Source organism: Polypterus senegalus, chromosome 5, assembly GCF_016835505.1.
Source record: "Polypterus senegalus isolate Bchr_013 chromosome 5, ASM1683550v1, whole genome shotgun sequence".
Classification (NCBI taxonomy): domain Eukaryota; kingdom Metazoa; phylum Chordata; class Cladistia; order Polypteriformes; family Polypteridae; genus Polypterus; species Polypterus senegalus.
The window spans coordinates 204,608,164-204,628,535 of record NC_053158.1 but is presented as its reverse complement, the minus strand read 5'-3'; the positions used below and the strand labels follow the sequence as shown (position 1 = coordinate 204,628,535).

The 20,372-nt window shown below is 42.5% G+C and overlaps 1 protein-coding gene across 6 annotated transcripts in view; it reads left to right on the top strand.

The window, feature by feature from the left end:
- LOC120529819 (genetic suppressor element 1-like) overlaps nt 1–20,372 on the top strand; it is a 79,918-nt gene that overhangs the window by 39,647 nt on the left and 19,899 nt on the right. For all 6 annotated transcript variants that reach the window (XM_039753995.1, XM_039753992.1, XM_039753993.1 and 3 more), the window contains 6 exons: nt 3,239–3,415; nt 5,784–6,130; nt 8,319–8,589; nt 9,215–9,750; nt 17,782–17,894; nt 18,226–18,475. In XM_039753995.1, the coding sequence (XP_039609929.1) occupies nt 3,239–3,415; nt 5,784–6,130; nt 8,319–8,589; nt 9,215–9,750; nt 17,782–17,894; nt 18,226–18,475 (1,694 nt within the window). The remainder of the gene's footprint in view (nt 1–3,238; nt 3,416–5,783; nt 6,131–8,318; nt 8,590–9,214; nt 9,751–17,781; nt 17,895–18,225; nt 18,476–20,372) is intronic.

Here is a 20,372-nt window from a genome sequence, read left to right as displayed (position 1 = left end):
AGAGGTTTACTTTCAAAAATGTCCAGAGGCACAAAAGACAAAATGGAGTTGCTTGTAACACAAATTCACCCTAACACAGACAAGTCCCACTGGAGATATTCAGAGGCAAAGTCACAAAAACAGAGCAAAGTGGTGAGAAATCCAGAAAATCACAATAAGCACAATTCACAGGAAAATGTTAAGAAACACTCGCCATTTGCAGGCACATTCAGATGAACTACAAGGTATTGTGGGATACCCCCTGTCTTTATAGGGCTGAGGGCGGTACCTTGTGGTGATGGACATGTGACCCCGCCTCTCAGGAGAACCACCCACAAAGCACCAGAGACATAGCACAGTACACAAAGTAAATAATCCACTCAGGTAACAAAGACTGTGGGCCACATCATCATCATCATCATCATTTAAAGATAGATAGATATAATAATAACTCATTACATTTATATAGTGCTTTTCTCAGTACTCAAAACGCTATCCACACAGGGAGGAACCAGGAAGTGAACCCACAATCTTCCTTACTGCAAAGCAGCAGCAATACCACTGCACCACCTGTGAGGATATGAAAGGCACTATATAATATAGATAGATATGAAAGGAACTATATAACAGATAGATAGATATAAAAGGCACTATATAATATATATATATATAGATAAACATGAAAGGCACTATATAACAGAGATAGATGTGAAAGTCACTATATAATGAATAGATAGATATAAAAGGCACTATATGATGTGAAAGGCACTATATAATAGATAGATAGTTAGCTAGATAGATAGATATGAAAGGCAAAATAATAATAATAATAATAATAATATATTTTATTTATATTGCACCTTTACATAAAAAACAGTATTTTTACCCCAACCGTTGGAGGAAACCCTGGCTGATAAACATAACAGAAGGTAGTCACGCCGGTCCCATGAAGGCCATCAGTGTAGTCTGATACACCCTGTGGTTCACTCCATCTACTCTGTGGCTTTCCCCCCAGATTTATTTTTAGTCGCAGGGACTGAGCTCTGTGTGCATGAGAGCTGACAACCAATGAATACTCCTCCATGTCACAATGCAAATAACGCGGATATTTTGGACCTGAGAAGCTCATCAGTCTGATGCAAGAGCGGCATTTAGGGGTGGCAAGTGGGTCGAGCGCCCCAGGCCCGCGCCTAAGGGGCCCCGCTTTTGAGGTCTGCGTGTCCCGTTGGAGCAAGTTATATTCTCCAGTGTATATATATATGTATATATTATATTATATTATATTATATTATATTATATTATATTATCTGCGGTGGGTTGGCACCCTGCCCAGGTTTGTTTCCTGCCTTGTGCCCTGTGTTGGCTGGGATTGGCTCCAGCAGACCCCGTGACCCTGTATTCGGATTCAGCGGGTTAGAAAATGGATGGATGGATGGATATTATATTATATTATATTAGCGATGCTTCTAAGAGGAACACTTTTCAAAACCCTCTTTAAGATCAAATTCCATACGTGTACGTCTTTTAAATTATTCCATAGTCTACCTTCATCGCCCGGCAAGGGTCGCCAGTATAATCCCTTCCTAAAACAGGTAGGGCCCATTAGTCGCTGGGTTGGCTTCTCTGTTGTATTGAAAAAGACATTGCAATTCCAGATTAGACTGCGAAGATGTCATCAATGAGTTTTCCAATCCGAAGGGAAAAAAGTGGATTTTCGTCTCTGAATCTGGAAACTGGTAAGAGATTTCATGATGACTTCCTGTCCAAACACTGAAGCTCGCCTTTTATTTGCGGGACATAAACATGTCTGAATATTAATGCACTAGAACATGATAACCGGCTGACATGACGTCAACGTGAGTTATGACGATGACATCCTGCATATCGAGACTTGCAATTTGGGACCTTTTCTAGAAGAGTCCTTGCTAATTTACGTATGGTGCCGCATCGCATATCGCGCTGTTGTGATATTGTCATGAATTATGAATTGCACTTTTTTAATAGATCATGTTGGTATATTTTGATAAAATCCGCGTGTTCCCCCACATAAATCTATCTCAATATTGCAACGAGAAAATCCGGTGTATGTTAACATTATTTTTATTAAATTCGCGCGCAAGTTTCTACAGTCCACACATACCGGTAACAGCGTTTGACGTAACCGGCCCCGCGTGGGTTTGGTCAGCCCTATAGGCCACGCCCACCCCCAAGGCTGCCTGTGGTCTGATGTCTCGTGTATTAGCGCACCATGACTTACAGAATGGAGAAAAGGACATAAGTTTATAATTGTTATTCGATTTCATAAAATGGGGCGAACACGACTGTACTGCAAAGTCATCGATATGTCTTTAAATTTGATACGCCCAGCGATTCTGAGTCGCGTAAACTGACATGGTCCGGTAACAACATCAGCAGCAGAAGTCGGCTAGTCTGAAATAATTCTCAAAGAACAATCCGATTTCTCAGTTTCAACATTTGGTATGATGTCTTTGTGTCTGAAAAAGAGGGGTCACTGTCAAGACACTGTGAGAGACCCTCGGTGACGGAGATTGCTCTCAGCTTAAAGCTACTCGCGCATTCCTCAGGAAGGCCCATTCATGCCCGCTGAGACGCGATCCCCGCCGAGTCTACTCAGTTCCTTTTGTTATCGCACCATTCGGTAAGAGTTTGAGACTTCACCCGATAGACTGACGTGTTGTGATCGTGGTAAGGCGAATAATCCACTTAAGAAATCAGATCTTAATAATCTGTGTTTACACGCACAAACAACCTTCTTCTTTTTTGTCAAAACACTCCGACGACATTAAACTACGCGAAACAGACGTCGTCATCTGCCAACTTGAATCCGAAAATAAGCATGACGCCTCTGATCTTCTTCTTGTGTCTCATAAATGTATTTAGTCACACTGACGCTTTACCGGACTGCGCACGGCACACTCTTTTCTGCTTGGCTGTTAGAGTCCTGCAAAGTGTCGGCATAACGGTACGTGTGCTTCTGACCTTACACAGAAGATGATAATAACGCAGGGATTTTGACTTCAGTAAGATATGCGTTGGGTTACTCGTTATTTAAAATAGTAATCGTACCACGTAGGGCACGTTCATTATCATACGTTACCCATTCTTTCTGAGTGCAGCACTGCACTGTACGTTCAATTTATCCATGTACATTTAGCGACTTCTGAAATACTGCCAGGAAAAGGAATACAACGATCGCCTGAACATCTGTTATCTGGAAATTTCTTTTTAATTTTTTTAGCCACTACGAGGACCCTTACTACTTGTCTATGCGGTCACCTTGTGCCCAGTTGCCTGAGAAATCCAACTTTCCTCCTGGACAAGCTGCAGGTCTGCCACTCAACAGGAAGTCCTCAGATGACTCGGAGAAAAGCAAAGCTGTGCGATTTGGACGCCAGCAGAGCGGCTGTGATGGCACGTGAGTACACGTTAACCGTGAGCTTCTGAAAAAAGCCAATCCATCTGTTATATAGCACCTTTCATATCTATCTATCTATCTATCTATCTATCTATCTATCTATCTATCTATCTATCTATCTATTATACAGCGCCTTTCATATCTATCTATTTAATAGTGCCTTTCATATATGTCTATCTATTATATAGTGCCTTTCATATCTATCTATCTATCTATTATATAGTGCCTTTCATATCTATCTATCTATTATATAGTGCCTTTCATGTCTGCCTATCTGTCTATCAATATCAATTTCTTCATCCTCTCACCGCATGAGGCTGGTAATTGTCGTGCAGCAGCAAGAACCAGCATAGGGTCTGATAATGGGTCCAAGGATTTCATCCCAATACCCAATTGCAGTCCTGCGGTGCTGTTGTCCAGCCTGTAGAGGTCTGTGTGTCCCGCCATGGATATGCCTCCCCAAACCATCACTGACCCACCACCAAACCAATCATGCTGAACGATGTGACAGGCAGCATAACGTTCTCCACGGCTTCTCCAGACCCTTTCACGTCTGTCACATGTGCTCAGGGTGAACCTGCTCTCATCTGTGAAAAGCACAGGGTGCATGCCAGTGGTGGACCTGCTAATTCTGGTATTCTATGGCAAATGCCAATTGAGCTCCACGATGCCCACTAGAGGATGTCAAGCCCTCAGGCCCCCCTCATGAAGTCTGTTTCTGATTTGTTTGCTCAGAGACATTCACACCAGTGGCCGGCCTGTCTGCCTGCTGGAGGTCATTTTGTAGGCTCTGCCAGTGCTCATCCTGTTCCTCCTTGCCCAAAGGAGCAGATACCAGTGAGTCCTGTTGATGGGTTAAGGACCTTCTACGAGGGCCTCTGTCCAGCTCTCCTAGAGGAACAGCCTGTCTGTCTCCTGGAATCTCCTCCATGCCCTTGAGACTGTGCTGGGAGACACAGCAAACCTTCTGGCAATGGCATGTATTGATGTGCCTGCCATCCTGGAGAAGCTGGACTACCTGTGCCACCTCTGTATGGCCTCATGCTGCCAGTAGTGACACTGACCATAGCCAAATGCTAAACAAGTGACAAAACAGATGAGGAGGGCAAAATGCCAGTGGCCTCCCTTCACCAGTTAACCCATTCATTCCTGTTTTTGGGGTCGTCTCATTGTTGCCCCCCACAGTCCATCAAAGTAGCTGAAACTGATGAACAAGCCCCTCTGCTACTGAACTGAGCAGATCAACAGCCCATAAGTGTCATTGGCTCATTACAAAGGGCGCCTTTCATTTTTTTGAGCAGTATATTATATAGCGCCTTTTCTACTCCTTTGTGTTATGTCCCTTTGAAAATCTGTTTCTTATCTCTCTGTCTCAATCAGTTATTTTATATTTGTAATTCACGGAGACCACTTTGCAGAGATCTATTTAAACTTTATCATTAAATGGTCTTAATTCTGCTGAATGAAATGCACTCAAGGTTGTATGATAGGTGTGAATATTTTATCTGGGCACCGCGCTTCTTAAACCCTTCACCTGTTTCAATTTTTATGCCCACACGTGAATGCAGACGGGTATTCAGCAGCAGTGAGGAGATGTGGCCAATGTCTGTTAGAGCAGCGTCTTCACTCGTCGAGAGTCGGTAACACAAGAGTCCCACTGAGTACGAGTAGATGGCCTAATCTGTGAAGAGAAGGTGGGCAAGAAGGCGGGGTGGCCTGCAGGGGGCACACCAGCTCCCCGAACCCGACACAGAGAGACACAAGGCACAAGTCCAGCAGCACACACAGCTTTTATTTAGCTGTGAGAATCGCTTTATTGTACTGTGCTTTTCAAGCATTTCCCACCAATGAACAGTACAATAAAGCAGCCAGCACTTTCTCTTCTCCTCTTCTCTCTGTCTCTCCTTTCACCTCCAGCAAGTTTCGTCCTCCAACTCCCAAGCTCCTTTACAGTGATCCCCATTAGTACTTATCGTGTCCCGAAAGCTGAGCCCAGGAGCACACTTTCAGGTAAGGGCTGGAGCTCCCCATTTCCTGCCGAGTCACAAAATTCCAATTCCCATGATGCCCTGTGGGAAACGGTGGCACTGCCGCAACCGAGGGGGGTGGGCGATGCCATCTAGCACTCCAGGGGAGATAATGCCCTGGGCAGGCTCTCTCCGTCTGTCCTTCCATCTGCTGGGCGTCCCTGGAAACAGCTGTTTGAAATCCCCTAATAAGGTATGAGACCACTCATCGGGACCCGAGTTTCCAGCCTTGCACATTCTGGTCCTCCTCATTAGTCTCCTGGCCTTTTCTTTCTATGTTCAGTACTAATCGTCTATGGGCTGAGATGAATTGTTGTTTCCATTGTTATTATTATTCCTAGTAGAAACAAAGAAGAGCAACAAAGGAGCAGAACGAGGGGTGGTAAACAGGAACGGCCGGCCCACCATTTGACACGGGTGATGCTGAGAAGTCAGGAGTCGTTGATCGATAAGGAGCAGCAACTGAAGGACGCCACTTGGGAGAGCAGCTCTCGAAGAAAGAGAGAAGGAAGGAACGACAAACCGCGTGATGACGCCAACTCGCTGCCACCGCCCAGGCCATGTTTCCAGAGACAGGGCTGCAGCAGGTCCCCCTACTTCTCCCCTTTTCTCTATAACCCTTTGCACTTTGAGGAGACGCTGCCTTTTGATCAGGCAGCAAAGAAATGGATGCATCCTCCCATGGCAGGTAAGTCAAAAACTACAAAAGGATTCGTACTGGGGGTCTGTGAATTTGTGTTCACATTTTAACGAAATTGTTTTCCTCGACTTGCGTAATTTGTGCTCACCTTTATTTAAATTTATTCCTCGACTTGCGTAATTTGTGCTCACGTTTTAATTATATTGTTTCCTCAACTTACGTAATTTGTGTTCACATTTTAACGAAATTGTTTCCTTGACTTACGTTTTAATTCAATTGTTTCCTCGACTTACGTAATTGTGCTCACCTTTGATTATATTGTTTCCTCGACTTGCGTAATTTGTGCTCACCTTTGATTAAATTGTTTCCTCGACTTGCGTAATTTGTGCTCACCTTTATTTAAATTTATTCCTCGACTTGCGTAATTTGTGCTCACGTTTTAAAATTATATTGTTTCCTCGACTTGCGTAATTTGTGCTCACGTTTTAATTAAAATGTTCCCTTGATTTATATAATTTGTGCTCACCTTTTAATTAAATTGTTTCCTCGACTTATGCAATTTGTGTTCACGTTTTAAATAAATTGTTTACTCGATTTGCGTAATTTGTGTTCATGTTTTAATTTAATAGTTCCCTTGTTTTACTTAATTTGTGCTTACATTTTGATTCAATTTTTTCCTCGCCTTACGTAATTTGTGCTCAACTTTTATTTAAATTGTTTCCTCGACTTGCATAATTTGTGTTCACGTTTTAACGAAATTGTTTCCTTGACTTACGTTTTAATTCAGCTGTTTCCTCGACTTATGCAATTTGTGTTCACGTTTTAATTATATTGTTTCCTCAACTTACGTAATTTGTGTTCACATTTTAACGAAATTGTTTCCTTGACTTACGTTTTAATTCAATTGTTTCCTCGACTTACGTAATTGTGCTCACCTTAAAAATTATATTGTTTCCTCGACTTGCGTAATTTGTGCTCACGTTTTAATTAAATTGTTTCCTCGACTTGCGTAATTTGTGTTCACGTTTTAATGAAATTGTTTCCTTGACTTACGTTTTAATTCAATTGATTCCTCGATTTACGTAATTTGTGCTCACCTTTAATTAAAATGTTCCCTTGATTTATATAATTTGTGCTCACCTTTTAATTAAATTGTTTCCTCGACTTATGCAATTTGTGTTCACGTTTTAAATAAATTGTTTACTCGATTTGCGTAATTTGTGTTCATGTTTTAATTTAATAGTTCCCTTGTTTTACTTAATTTGTGCTTACATTTTGATTCAATTTTTTCCTCGCCTTACGTAATTTGTGCTCAACTTTTATTTAAATTGTTTCCTCGACTTGCATAATTTGTGTTCACGTTTTAACGAAATTGTTTCCTTGACTTACGTTTTAATTCAGCTGTTTCCTCGACTTATGCAATTTGTGTTCACCTTTTAATTAAAACGTTCCCTCGATTTATGAAATTTGTGCCTTTTCATTAAATGTTTGCTTGGTTTTTGTAATTCAGCATGTTTTATTTAAAACATTGCCTCGGTTTACATGATTTTTGCTCACTTTGGTTACATCCACCGATAGCTACACAGTCTCCTGGTGCCTTGCAACTGATCAGCAATAAAGCGGATAACGTCTTCGATGTTGGAACAGTGGCGTTGGTAAAGCCCATTAGCCCTGCAAATCCTTGTAAATTTAAAAAAAAAAAATTAAAACGTTCCCTCTATCCACGTTTCTGATATCCATTTGTATTCTCAAAAGGTGCAACATGTGTGCACGTTTTGATGAAATCTACTACCAGTTACTGTCTGTGCTTAGTAAACAGGAATGATGTTTTTCCCATAATGCTTTGCCCTTGACTAGCAGATCCGCCTCTCCTCCTCATTCATTGGTCGAGAGCTTTGTCTTTCATTCAAATGCACAGCACTGTGGGGATGACATCTTTCTTTTTATTCCCACTCACAAAACTCGCAAATTAACAGCCATGTCGTTACTGATGACAAACCCATGAATAGGCAGATCAGCGAATCGTAAACCCGCAAATCGACTGCACATGTGGCACGTAGAATGCAGAATTTGAATCTTTTTATCTTATCACTAATAATTAGCTGTCTTAAAGTAATCTGGAATTAGTACAACGTCCGTTGAAAAGAATAAAAACAAAAAATGGCCGTTGAAGATACCATCACCGCGGCTTTATCTTGTCTTCCTGATTGCACTCAATTCTCTGTCATCTTTTCAGAAGCGTTCGATCATTTGTCCTTCGGGAGGAGATTCACCGTGACAGATCTACAGAACACCTCAGCCGTCACTTCGTCCCCCTTGTCCCGCCCGCCGAATTTAGCCTTCAACTCCTCCTTACACCACCATGCAGAAGGGGGTCCAGCCGGAAAGATGACACCTCATGAACGGGACAACCAGCCACCCAGCAGAAGGGACATCCAGAGCCACCTTCAGAAACATTTGAACAAAAAGGGGTTGGCTGCCTCTGGAGGACAGAGCAGTGCAGTCAGGTGAGACGCTGAAACGCGATAAAGCTGGAAAGCAGGAAAGGCTGGGTGGCATTGGTGGGGTTTGAATTAGGTTGGGGTCCATCTAAGGGTCCATTCACACAAAAAGGTTTTTCTGGTCTTGTAATTCTTAACCAGAACTTACGAAACTTGACAAACAAGAGGAGACTATGGAGTCCACCGATAGCTCAGCTGTCCCAACATCTCATCCTGGTCCTTCTTAGAAGTTGTTAATACCCAAATCGATGAAGGATTGTAAGAACAGAAGCAATTTGACAAACCTGAGGGGATCACCGAGTCCATCGATAGCTCAACTGTCCCAACATCTCATCCTGGTCCTTCTTAAAGGTTCTCAAGGTGTCTACTTCACCTCCATGACCACAGAGTCCCACAACTCCTAGCATAAAGAGTTGCATCCTCTCTTCAGTCCTAAATTTGCACTGGTGCTCACATATAATTACTATCTATAAATATTATTTTTTTTATTATGGCCACCCGCTATTATTAAGTTCTCCTTTCAGTGGGTTAAAGAAAAATCAAACAGTTTGATCTGTGATTGTGAATGACATGGAGTTTTTGAATGAATTTTTAATTCCATTTCTTATTTTATTTATTTGCTGATGGATAGGCCTTCCAAAAGTGACGTGCAGCCAAGCGGTCACAATATAAATTTGTCATCAGCCGCAGCTCATTCCTGGGATATCCTGAGGAAAACCACAGAAGCTTCCAGTGTGCTGGACTTCAGCTGGCAAAGCGAAAATGAAAGCAAGTCGGCCAAACCACACAGCATGGCGGACGATGGCCAGAGCCCCGTGGAGGTGCAGGCACCGCCGCCTCCGAATCTCAGCAGGGATGCCAACAGCGCTCCTGCCGGGCAGGAAACAGACCCAAGTGGAGTTTACGAAAACCAAAGGAGTGGTCTTCACAAATCCCAGGAGCATAATGAAAGTCTGGATACCCCCCAAGAAGAGTGTTTGGATTTGTCCATAAATCCTCCGGCAGGACATTCAGATTTCCAAACCAGTTCTTTGCCCCAAAGCCAAAGTTTGCCAAAGACTGGAGGTGCAGAGAATGAGCTGAGTGACGGCGAGCCGGTGACGTTGGGATCTGCACAAGGAAGGCTCGACTCTTTAGAAATTAACAAGAAGCCAACGAAATGTCGTGGTAAGCCCCTTGTTATGCTCGTCTGGCGTGTCCGAGTGCTGCTTGTCATTTCGTACCACGTAGGTGACAGTTGCATGTCTAGTGACGAGGGCAGACAGGATTAGTAAGGAGAAGAGTAGAGTTGACTTGACGTTGAATCCCTGCGTGTGCGTGAGTAGCACAGAGTAAACGGCGTCTGGGATAGCGTCGACATCGAGCGAGAGAGCAAATCGAATGTGCAAAGGAAAATACTTGGCTCATTATTTATTTTTGTTTTCTGCGTATTATTGCTGAATTGGACTCCGACTTATCAAACTCCGATTTTGATGCAAGCGATCTGGAAATTGAAAATAAAAGATAGGTAGCTGATTGTTTTTTCTAGAAATTGCCCGTAAGCGACAAACGGGTCGGTAATAAGTATGTGAATCTACTTACGGCTGAGGCTCGTGGAACATAAAACACAGTGAAATTTGTTATAAATAAATATTTCTCTCTATTATATCAAAAAATCCTGCGACGAGGCGAGACTATTGTCAAGAGATTTTTTCAAGCCCCGCCCTCCTGTCACCATTTCCGGTTCACGGCCCACACCCGCCGTCCTCTCACCTATCATTGGTGTCAATGCTTTTGTCAGCACGGTTCCTGTGCTCTCAGCTCTTATAAATTTTAACATTTTCCTCACTTTAAGTTCCCAATTAAAGATGACGTATTATGTCGAAATCTTACTGAAGAATTTCATCATGAAGGATTATCAACAGAAGAAATGAGTACACGAGGTAATCCTAGCACCGAGAAACGATGAAGTAAAATGAATTAACGTGAAAATTGTCGATCGGTTACATGGCAAATTTGTTAAATACGTATCAATAGATTCTGCCGAAACAGTTGGTGGTGATGGAGCGGAAGATGAAAACATCAACTTACAATATCACGAAGAATATCTACAACCGTTAACACCGTCTGGTCTTCCACCACAAGAATTACTGTTGACAGAAGGACGTATCGTGATGTTATTACGTGTAATTGATGTCTGAGTGACGGGCTATGCGATGGGACGAGATTAGTTGTATTCAGAATCGGTCGAACAATTCTGACGTGTCAAATTTGAACAGGTGACAAGAAAGGTAATGTAGTCCAACTAACATGAGACACCAAAGGAGATCTTGATATGCCATTCGTATTAAAACGTTTACAGTTTCTCGTTAGAATAGCTTTTGCTACGACAATTAACAAATCACAGAGCCAAACATTCCAAAAAGTTGGTTTATTCATAAGAGGAAAAGAAACAAAATTCACTCACTGGCAGTTATACGTTGCGTTGTCACGATGAAAGTCCAGACACGGAATCAAAACTGAATGCGATATTAACGAAAGTTAATTCTGTAGTACAGTAATCCCTCGTTTATCGCGGGAGATAGGTTCCAAGGCCGGCCGCAATAACTGAATTTCCGCGAAGTAGGGACACCATATTTATTTAATAATTTAACGTGTATTTGGACGTTTTTAAACCCTCCCTGTACTGTTTACAACCCACCCTTTACTCTGTTAATAACAGGGACAACTGATAAGCAATATGAAATCGGTAGATAAGTTTACAGTTACTGTATAGCGAAGTACACGTACCTATATATGACGTGATGATGGTGATGAATATGCTGTGCAGTAAAAATGATGACGATGAAGGTGATGATGACTTTTACTGCGCAGCCGATGACTGTATTTTACGTCTCTTCAGACGGCGGTGCCATTTCCTGGGGCACCTCTTCCACAGTTTCCGAAGGTGTATCCGTAGTAGTAGTAGTAGGAACTGGCTCTTTTTTGTGAGGCTGCAAAAACATTGTGATCGGCAGCTGCTGCCGCTGCTTCTTTTTCCGGTCGAAGAGCAGCTTGCAGGCGGTCATGACGTCGTCGACCTTGTTGCAAAATTGGACCGATCGAACCACATCGTCGTCCCATTCCTGTGACCGCTCTTGCAGATCCTTAGCCAGTGTGCAGCCACAGCCGCTAACGCTTCTCCCTTCCTTCAACATATCCAGAAGTTTCACCTTCTCAGCGATCGTCATCATTCTTTGTTGGCGTTTAGGCTCAGCATCAGCCTTGGATGAAGGAGCACATTTGGGAGCCATTGCAGGGGGATGAAAATTGAAGCGAAGAAACCACAAGAAAATCACACACAGAAAATCACACACAGTACAGTGTAAAGTAAACTACTCGGCGAAATGGCCGCGACAAAGAGACAAGGGGAGGTGCTGTGGGATCTGGGCATCAGTCAAAGCACCAATCACGGGCCCGATTAGAAAGCGGGAAGCTGTGATTTGTCGTCTCCCTCCCATGTACCAATCACAGCCCGTGTTACAACGCACTTAAGTCACCGAACTTCTTTTGTTGTTCTTAGACTAGGAAATACTACTACTATATTTAAAAACCCGCAAAGTCGTGAATCTGCAAAAAGTGAACCGCGAAGTAGCGAGGGATTACTGTACTAGGGTGTTGTACCGTGTTAGCCATTATTAATGTAGAGAAAAGCCAAGCAAAATGATCCCTTTTATTGGCTAACTAAAAAGATTACAATATGCAAGCTTTCCAGGCAACTCAGGCCTCTTCTTCAGGCGAGATGTGATACAGAAACTGGAGTTCTCTGTGTTTATAGACACACATTAGGACAAGAAATAACATTGGTAAATCTTTAAATGAAAAATCTTAAATGCAAAAAATGAATAGATTCATTCAGGCTAAGAATAATTTAACAAGAGAGAGAAGAACAATGTATGGTCAAGATCTTTGGATAAGATAACTGTCCAACAAAGTCCTTTGACGTTTGTGATGAGTTTTTCAAGACAATTTGGGTCTGTAGACAGGTGATCTGTGCCAGTCTGAGAGATGCAAACAGTCCTCATACCTGGCCATAAGACCCATGTCTCTATTCAAGCCATGTTGTAATGTATTACATTTTAACATGACTTTAACTTCCCATTCTTTTCTCTCTTGCTGTGTTCTGAAGTTGCCCATAAGCCCGGTGACTTTAAAGTCCCTCTCACAGTGTCCATGGCTGTTGAAGTGGGCCGCTACAGGAACATCTGTGTCGCCACGTTTAATGTAGAATCTGTGCAAATTCATTCTCTGGCGGAGTTTTTGTCCAGTTTCTCCCACACAGAGTGCAGTGTCAGGACATTTCATGCAGAGAATGAGGTAGACCACATTAGATGATCTGCAGGAAAATGATCCCTTTATGTGATGTTCAAGTTAGCAGTGTGGTATAAATGTACGGTGTGTATTTTAAATGTGGGCACACGTTTGACATCTTTTCTGTAGGCAGGGAGATGTGCCATTTTCTGTCGGTTCAATTCGTTGCTGAAGGTTTGCTGGTTGTCTGTATTGGCGCCAGTAGGGGAGGTTCAGGAAATACATTTTTCAGTGTTTGGTCGTCCGTTAGCATTGGCTGAAGTTCTTTTATAATTATTTAATTCCAAATGTTGTTTTTCTTGAAGTTTTACAGTAAAAGTGTAAGTTTAAAAAGGATTTATGTGTTAATCCCAAAGCCAAAGAGAACGAAAACGTATTTGGCAATGAATACCTCTTAACGCAACATGAAACATAATTTTCTTTCAATTTATTACGTTTTACTATTTTCTACTGTGGTTAATTACTCGCTGTAATGTAATACAGTTAGTTCTATTATGCATATGTAACAATTCACATGAAAATAACAATCTGTTTAAATTGTACACCCGCTACCCTATACGCGAGCGACAGAGCTGTGTAGCGCCAACACGGGGGTTGGCAGAGCGAGGCGAGTAGGGGGCAGAGCTCCCTAATTATGTTCATTTATGTGTGACCCATTGCTTTGTGTGCTTTTTAGAAACGTGAGCTTTTTAAAAAAGCTATTCAGCCCTAGGAGAAAAGAAAGAAAAAAGGGCCCTAAAAGAGTTGAATTCCCTGGCACCTCCTCATCAGCGTCTTTTGCTTTGTAAAATGTGCCAATAAGCACTGGCAGCAGGGCAGCCTGCTCTCCCAGCAAACCAACGCAGCTGAAGTTCTCCCAGTTATCTCGGTGTGAGGTGTCTGGAGTCGTGGAGGGTAAATAATATCATTTCACGTGTGTTCCGTGTCTACAACAATCTGGAAAGACGCAGGATGACAGGAAATGCGAGATTTGCTGAACACATAACTAAAACAGAAACTTTTTCCATGTTCTAGTAGTAATGACACCCAGATAATGAGACTTCAGGATCTGACTTGACTTTTGCTGCCTCGGTGGGTGGGACAGCAGGCTGTTGGTGCTGATCGACACATTTGAGAACTAAAGACGCTGATGAGGAGGTGCGAAGGAATTTAAGGTGGTCCGGCATTACGACTTTTTCAATAGGCTTTAGGGATTCCTGTGTTTAAGGCCTCTCGGGCATGGCCATCAGCAGTGTGCCCGTCTGCGGAGAGAGTGTCGACCTCGTCTTTGAGAGGTTTACTTAACTCTACAGTGACATTCATGTGCCTGGTGACTCTTCCTATCAAGTCATTAGGCATATTGGGGGGTCATGAGGTCTCTGTAAAGGGGTGTGTGGTGCTCCCAATATCTGCAAAAGGACGAAGGTCCAAGTCTTTAGAGTCCTGATGCTCCCTGTCTGTGAGACATGGCCACTATCCAGTGACATGAGATGAAGACTGGACTCCTTCATGTGGGTCTCTTCAGAGAATCCTTGGGCGCCGCTGGTTTGACTTTGTGTTGCTCACGGAGTCCTGAATGAGGCACATGACCTGCACTGTGAGGGGGCGTCAGTTACGGCACTACAGCCATTTGGCACCATTACCCGAGGGTGATCTGGCTTATTGTTAAGGACCCGCACGGCTGGACCAGGCCAAGGGGACACCCATGTAAGACCTGGCTGTGGCAAAGAAAGGGGTGGGACTGGACCACGTGTCTGCCTTGGGGGTTGCCCAAGCTGTTTTGTCATGTGGTGGGTGTGATAACCTGTTGTACCAGTGTGTGCTCCCCAACCTGACCTGACCTGACCATTTTAATGGCTGGTAGATCATCTACAAATGCAGAAGATTTCAAATAACTGCCAGCTTGGCCACCTCAGCCCAAGAGCAGAATACAAGACGTCACAAAGAACCCCATAATTTCATCATCAGGTGACCTTCAGATAGTTGGATGGATATGAAAGGCACAATATAATAGATAGATAGAGTGAAAGGCATTATATAATAGAGTGAACGGTGATAAATAGATAAATGAAAGGCATTATACTGTATAATAGAGTAAATGGTGATAGAGAGATAGATAGATATGAAAGGCACTATATTATACAGGGTGGTCCAGATCTAATTATGCAGATCCAGATTGTCTGGATGACTTTGATTTATGTGGGGACGATTCCAGTTCGGTACAAAGACGATTCTTCATGTGTTCAGTTCACACACGTCTCGAAGGTCTGGGATTTTTCAGGTGATTTTCTGTGTAATCAATTTAATAAGTTAGAGTGTAATGAAAATTGCATAATTAGATCTGGACCACCCTATATATAGATAGAGTGAAAGGTGCTAGATGGATAAATAGATACAGTATCTCACAAAAGTGAGTACGCCCGTCACATTTTTGTGAATATTTTATTCTATCTTTTCATGGGACAACACTGAAGACATGACACTTTGATCCGATGTCAGGTAGCTCGTGTACAGCTTGAATAACAGTGTAAGTTTGCTGTCCCCTCAAAATAACTCAACACACAGCCATTAATGTCTAAACTGCTGACAACAAAAGTGAGTACACCCCTAAGTGACAAATGTCCAAATTGTGCCCTCCCCAGTGTCATGTGACTCGTTACTGTTACAAGGTCTCAGGTGTGTTAAATTTGGTGTTATCGCCCTCACACTCTCTCATACTGGTCACTGGAAGTTCAACGTGACACCTCATGGCAAAGAACTCTCTGAGGATCTGAAAAAAAGAATTGTTGCTCTGCATAAGGATGGCCGAGGCTATAAGAAGATTGGCAACACCCTGAAACTGAGCTGCAGCACGGTGACCAAGACCACACAGTGACAGGTTTAACAGGACAGAACAGGCCTCGCCATGGTCGACCAAAGAAGTTGAGTGCCACGTGTTCAGCGTCATATCCAGAGGTTGTCTTTTGAGTGCTGCCAGCATTGCTGCAGAGGCTGAAGGTCAGCCTGTCAGTGCTCAGACTGTACGCCGCGCACATGGCATCAAATTGGTCTGCATGGCTGTCGTCCCAGAAGGAAGCCTCTTCTAAAGATGATGCACAAGAAAGACAAGCAGACTAAGGACATGGATTACTGGAACCACGTCCTGTGGTCTGATGAGACCAAGATAAACTTATTTGGTTCAGATGGTGTCAAGTGTGTGTGGACCTGGTGAGGAGTACAAAGACAAGTGTGTCTTGCCTACAGTCAAGTATGGTGGTAGGAGTGTCATGGTTTGGGGCTGCATGAGTGCTGCTGACACTGTGGAGCTGCAGTTCATTGAGGGAACCATGAATGCCAACATGTACTGTGACAAAGTGAAGCACAGCTTGATCCCCTCCTTTCGGAAACTGAACATGATAACAAACGCAAGCACACCTCCAAGACGACCACTGAGGGTAAAGGTGCTGGACTGGCCAAGCATGTCTGCAGACCTAAAACCCTATTGACCATCTGTGGGGCCATCCTCAAACAGAAGGTCTCTAACATCCACCATCTCCGTGATGTTGTCATGGAAGAGTGGAAGAGGATTCCAGAGGCAACCTGTGAAGCTCGTGTGAACTCCATGCCCAAGAGAGTTAAGGCAGTGCTGGAAAATAATGGTGGGCAGCCACACAAAATATTGACACTTTGGCCACAATTTGGACATTTGTCACTTAGAGGTGTACTCACTTTTGTTGTCAGCGGTTTAGACATTAATGACTGTGTGTTGAGTTATTTTGAGGGGACAGCAAATTTAGATAGATATGAAAGGCACTATATGATAGATAGATATGAAAGGCACTATATGATTGATAGATAGATAGATATGAAAGGCACTATATGATAGATAGATAGATATGAATGGCACTATATGATAGATAGATATGAAAGGCGCTATATGATAGATAGACAGATAGATAGATATGAAAGGCACTATATAATAGATAGATATGAAAGGCACTATATGATAGATAGATAGATAGATATGAAAGGCACTATATAGATAGATAGATAGATATATATGAAAGGCACTATATGATAGATAGATACTGTGGATAGATAGATAGATATGAAAGGCACTATATGATAGATAGATAGATAGATATGAAAGGCACTATATGATAGATAGATAGATAGATATGAAAGGCACTATATGATAGATAGATAGATAGATACTTTATTAATCCCAAGGGGAAATTTGCATACTCCAGCAGCAGCATACTGATAAACTGATTGACACTGTTATATAAGCTGTACACAAACTACTTTACATCGTATCAAAGTGTCATATCATCAGTGTTGTCCCATGAAAAGATAGAATAAAATATTTACAAAAATGGGAGGGGTGGACTCACTTTTGTAAAATACTGTAGATAGATAGATATGAAAGGCACTATATAGAAATAGATAGACTAAATGAATAAACTAACAAATTAATTCATTAAGCTTCACTTTTTTACAGAAACTCTAGAAATTATCAAGTGAATAAATTGACCTTAATAAAAGGTTGCAAGTACAATTGTCTGTGCATATCTGTGTGTCCATCCATTTACTGTCTTTGTCATTCCAGCTGATACGGCATCACTACAACATTTTTTAGTGATAATTCCAACAGATGGCGCACGTGTAACACTGCCTTCACGAATCCATACCATATGGCATAGAACAGAGACATATGAATTGCATTTGTAATTCCAACAGATGGTGCATCACAGACATTTGAAGTAATGCATTTTAGAAGAGTATCCCACCATAGATAGTCAGTGGGAAGTAAGGAGTTTGTGTCCCACAAGACTGTGTGGACGTCGTGATGTCCTTCAGACCATCCTGCTCTGTTGCATGTAAAGCTTTGTGCCATTTTAATTGTTGCAGGCTCATCCTACCACTGCGACTACTCTTCAAGTGGGACCTACAAGCAGAGGATGAGCAAACTGATCAGGAGGCTGGCGAGACATTCACCTCTTAAGCTGGGCAGCACCCCTGGGGTAAGAAGGACATGTCTGTGTGTCCATCCATTTTGTAACTGAGCTCGGTCTCCAAAGTGCCTAACCCGCTGCAAACTAAAGGTTTACTGGACCTCCCTTCCATTTGTCTGTATTTCCACCATCTTTACTCACTAAGTGGTGGGATTATCATTTGAAATGGGGTCACTGAAGTTCTTTAGGGGTCGCCTTTGAGTAATTCCTTGTATTCAGTTTGTGTGTCCCATTTGAAGGCGAGTCTAAGGAATGTTAGTTATTTTTGTGTCCCCCTTATTTTGGGTGAACTCCCTCCTGCCTGGCTTGGTCTCTGTTCACCCTCCTATGTTCTCTGCAGAAAATGGTATTTCTGGAGCTGCTTAACCTGACCAGGAGAAAAGAACTGAAGCTCGAACAGTGGAGGAAGAGGAGGCTGCTACGAAGGAGCCAAAGTTCAGTCATACGACCAGCCGAGAAGATGAAGAAGGCCCTGTGCCAGCAAGAAAGACAGCGCCTGCTGGATCAAACTGGCACCATGAACCCTGAGGAGAAGCAGCAGTTTCTGGCCATGTTTGACCTGAAGCCGCTCTCTCCGCATCAGAGACGAGGTAAGCAACACCTGAAGTCCCAGTTTGATTTCAGCGATTCAACAGAAAACAAATTTATTAAAGTGGGTATCAAAAAGGAAGATGGTGAAGCAGAGCTCAACTCCTGGTAGGCCTCCTTGCCTGTTAAGAAAACCACACCTGCAGCAGACCGGGCACTGAGTGACCAACACTGATGACCATGCCAGAGGCATTCGTCAGGTTCAAGGGGACCAGCTGTGGACGTTCTGCGAGGTGGAGAGAATGGGACCCTGCTGGCTTCTCTCGCCAACCCCCCTGCCTGCGCTACGCGCCATCAACTCTGCGTCTCTGCCTCTCGCAAACAACACATCTTTTAATTCTCACGGATAGGCCTCTTTATTGGGAAGAAACACTACTACTCCCTGATGGCAACACGAATCAAATGATCTCCAGGTCTCCGACTTAAAGTTTAAAGCCAAACAATATCTACAAACTTCTGTCATATCACCCATGTCCATATATTCGATCTCTTTTCACTTTTACCTTTCTGTCAATATCACATTGAATTTTGATTCCGTGTTTGGAATTTCATCGTGACAACGCAACATATAACTGCCTCTGAATGAATATCGTTTCTTTCTCTCTACACAAACTGTGTCAGACAATAGCGTTCACACAAATGAGAAATGACTGAGCAGTGTGTGCTTGGTTGTAATTGTTTTAGATGTGGGCCGGACTTTTCCAAATCTCTTTCCATAAAGTCTTTTCTTGCGGGGCTTGAAATTTTCTCTCGTGGGATTTCAATTTCACCAAACAACAAATCTTTTAATTCTCATTCGTATACACCTCTTCATTGAGAAGAAACACTACTTGTCCCTGATGGTAACACGAATTAGATGATTGACAAGTCTCCGACTTAAAATTTAAATCCAAACAATATATTCGATCTCTTTTCGTTGTTCCGTTATTTCGCAGAGTAATAATTTCCATTTCTTTGCACTAATGCGATCTTTACTGTCATGTTTTTGAGACTTTCAAATTTTTGTACTTCCATCATCTCTTAACCTGCTCTGCATGTGTACCGCGCCAACGTTTTGGAATTCTTTACGACGTTCTAATTTGTCATCTACTCTTTGTCTTTTATTTCCGACCCGGTGGTGAGATCTCTTGGCACAAAGTCTTGTCTCACAGAATGTGAAAGTATCTCTCTAAGAAAGATCACATCTCGTCGCGGATAAAGTCTCGTCTCCCAAGATTTTTTTATTATAATAGAGAGATATATATGATATATATAATATATATTAAATATATATATATATACAGTGAAAAATGCCCAGAAACAGACAGACACGGAGACAGACAGATGTCCAAAAACACACACGTTTATTCACAGACAACACTACACAGCACAAGAACAGATCACAGTCCTTTAGACTTCTCACTCTCATGCCACTTCTACTCCACTCCTTGCAAGCTCTGTCCTCTTCCACCCGACTCCGGCTCCTCAAATGGAGTGGGACGCTCTTGCATCCAGGGGAATATATTGCCCCTCTCCTGGTCCTTCCAGGTTCCAGGCTTCCCGGTGGGGCAAGATCCCTGGCCGTCTGCCACAGTATACATACGTTATACACATTATATATATATATATATATATATATATATATACACACACACATATACATACATATACAGTGGTGTGAAAAACTATTTGCCCCTTCCTGATTTCTTATTCTTTTGCATGTTTGTCACACAAAATGTTTCTGATCATCAAACACATTTAACCATTAGTCAAATATAACACAAGTAAACACAAAATGCAGTTTTTAAATGATGGCTTTTATTATTTAGGGAGAAAAAAAATCCAAACCTACATGGCCCTGTGTGAAAAAGTAATTGCCCCCTCGTTAAAAAAGAACCTAACTGTGGTGTATCACACCTG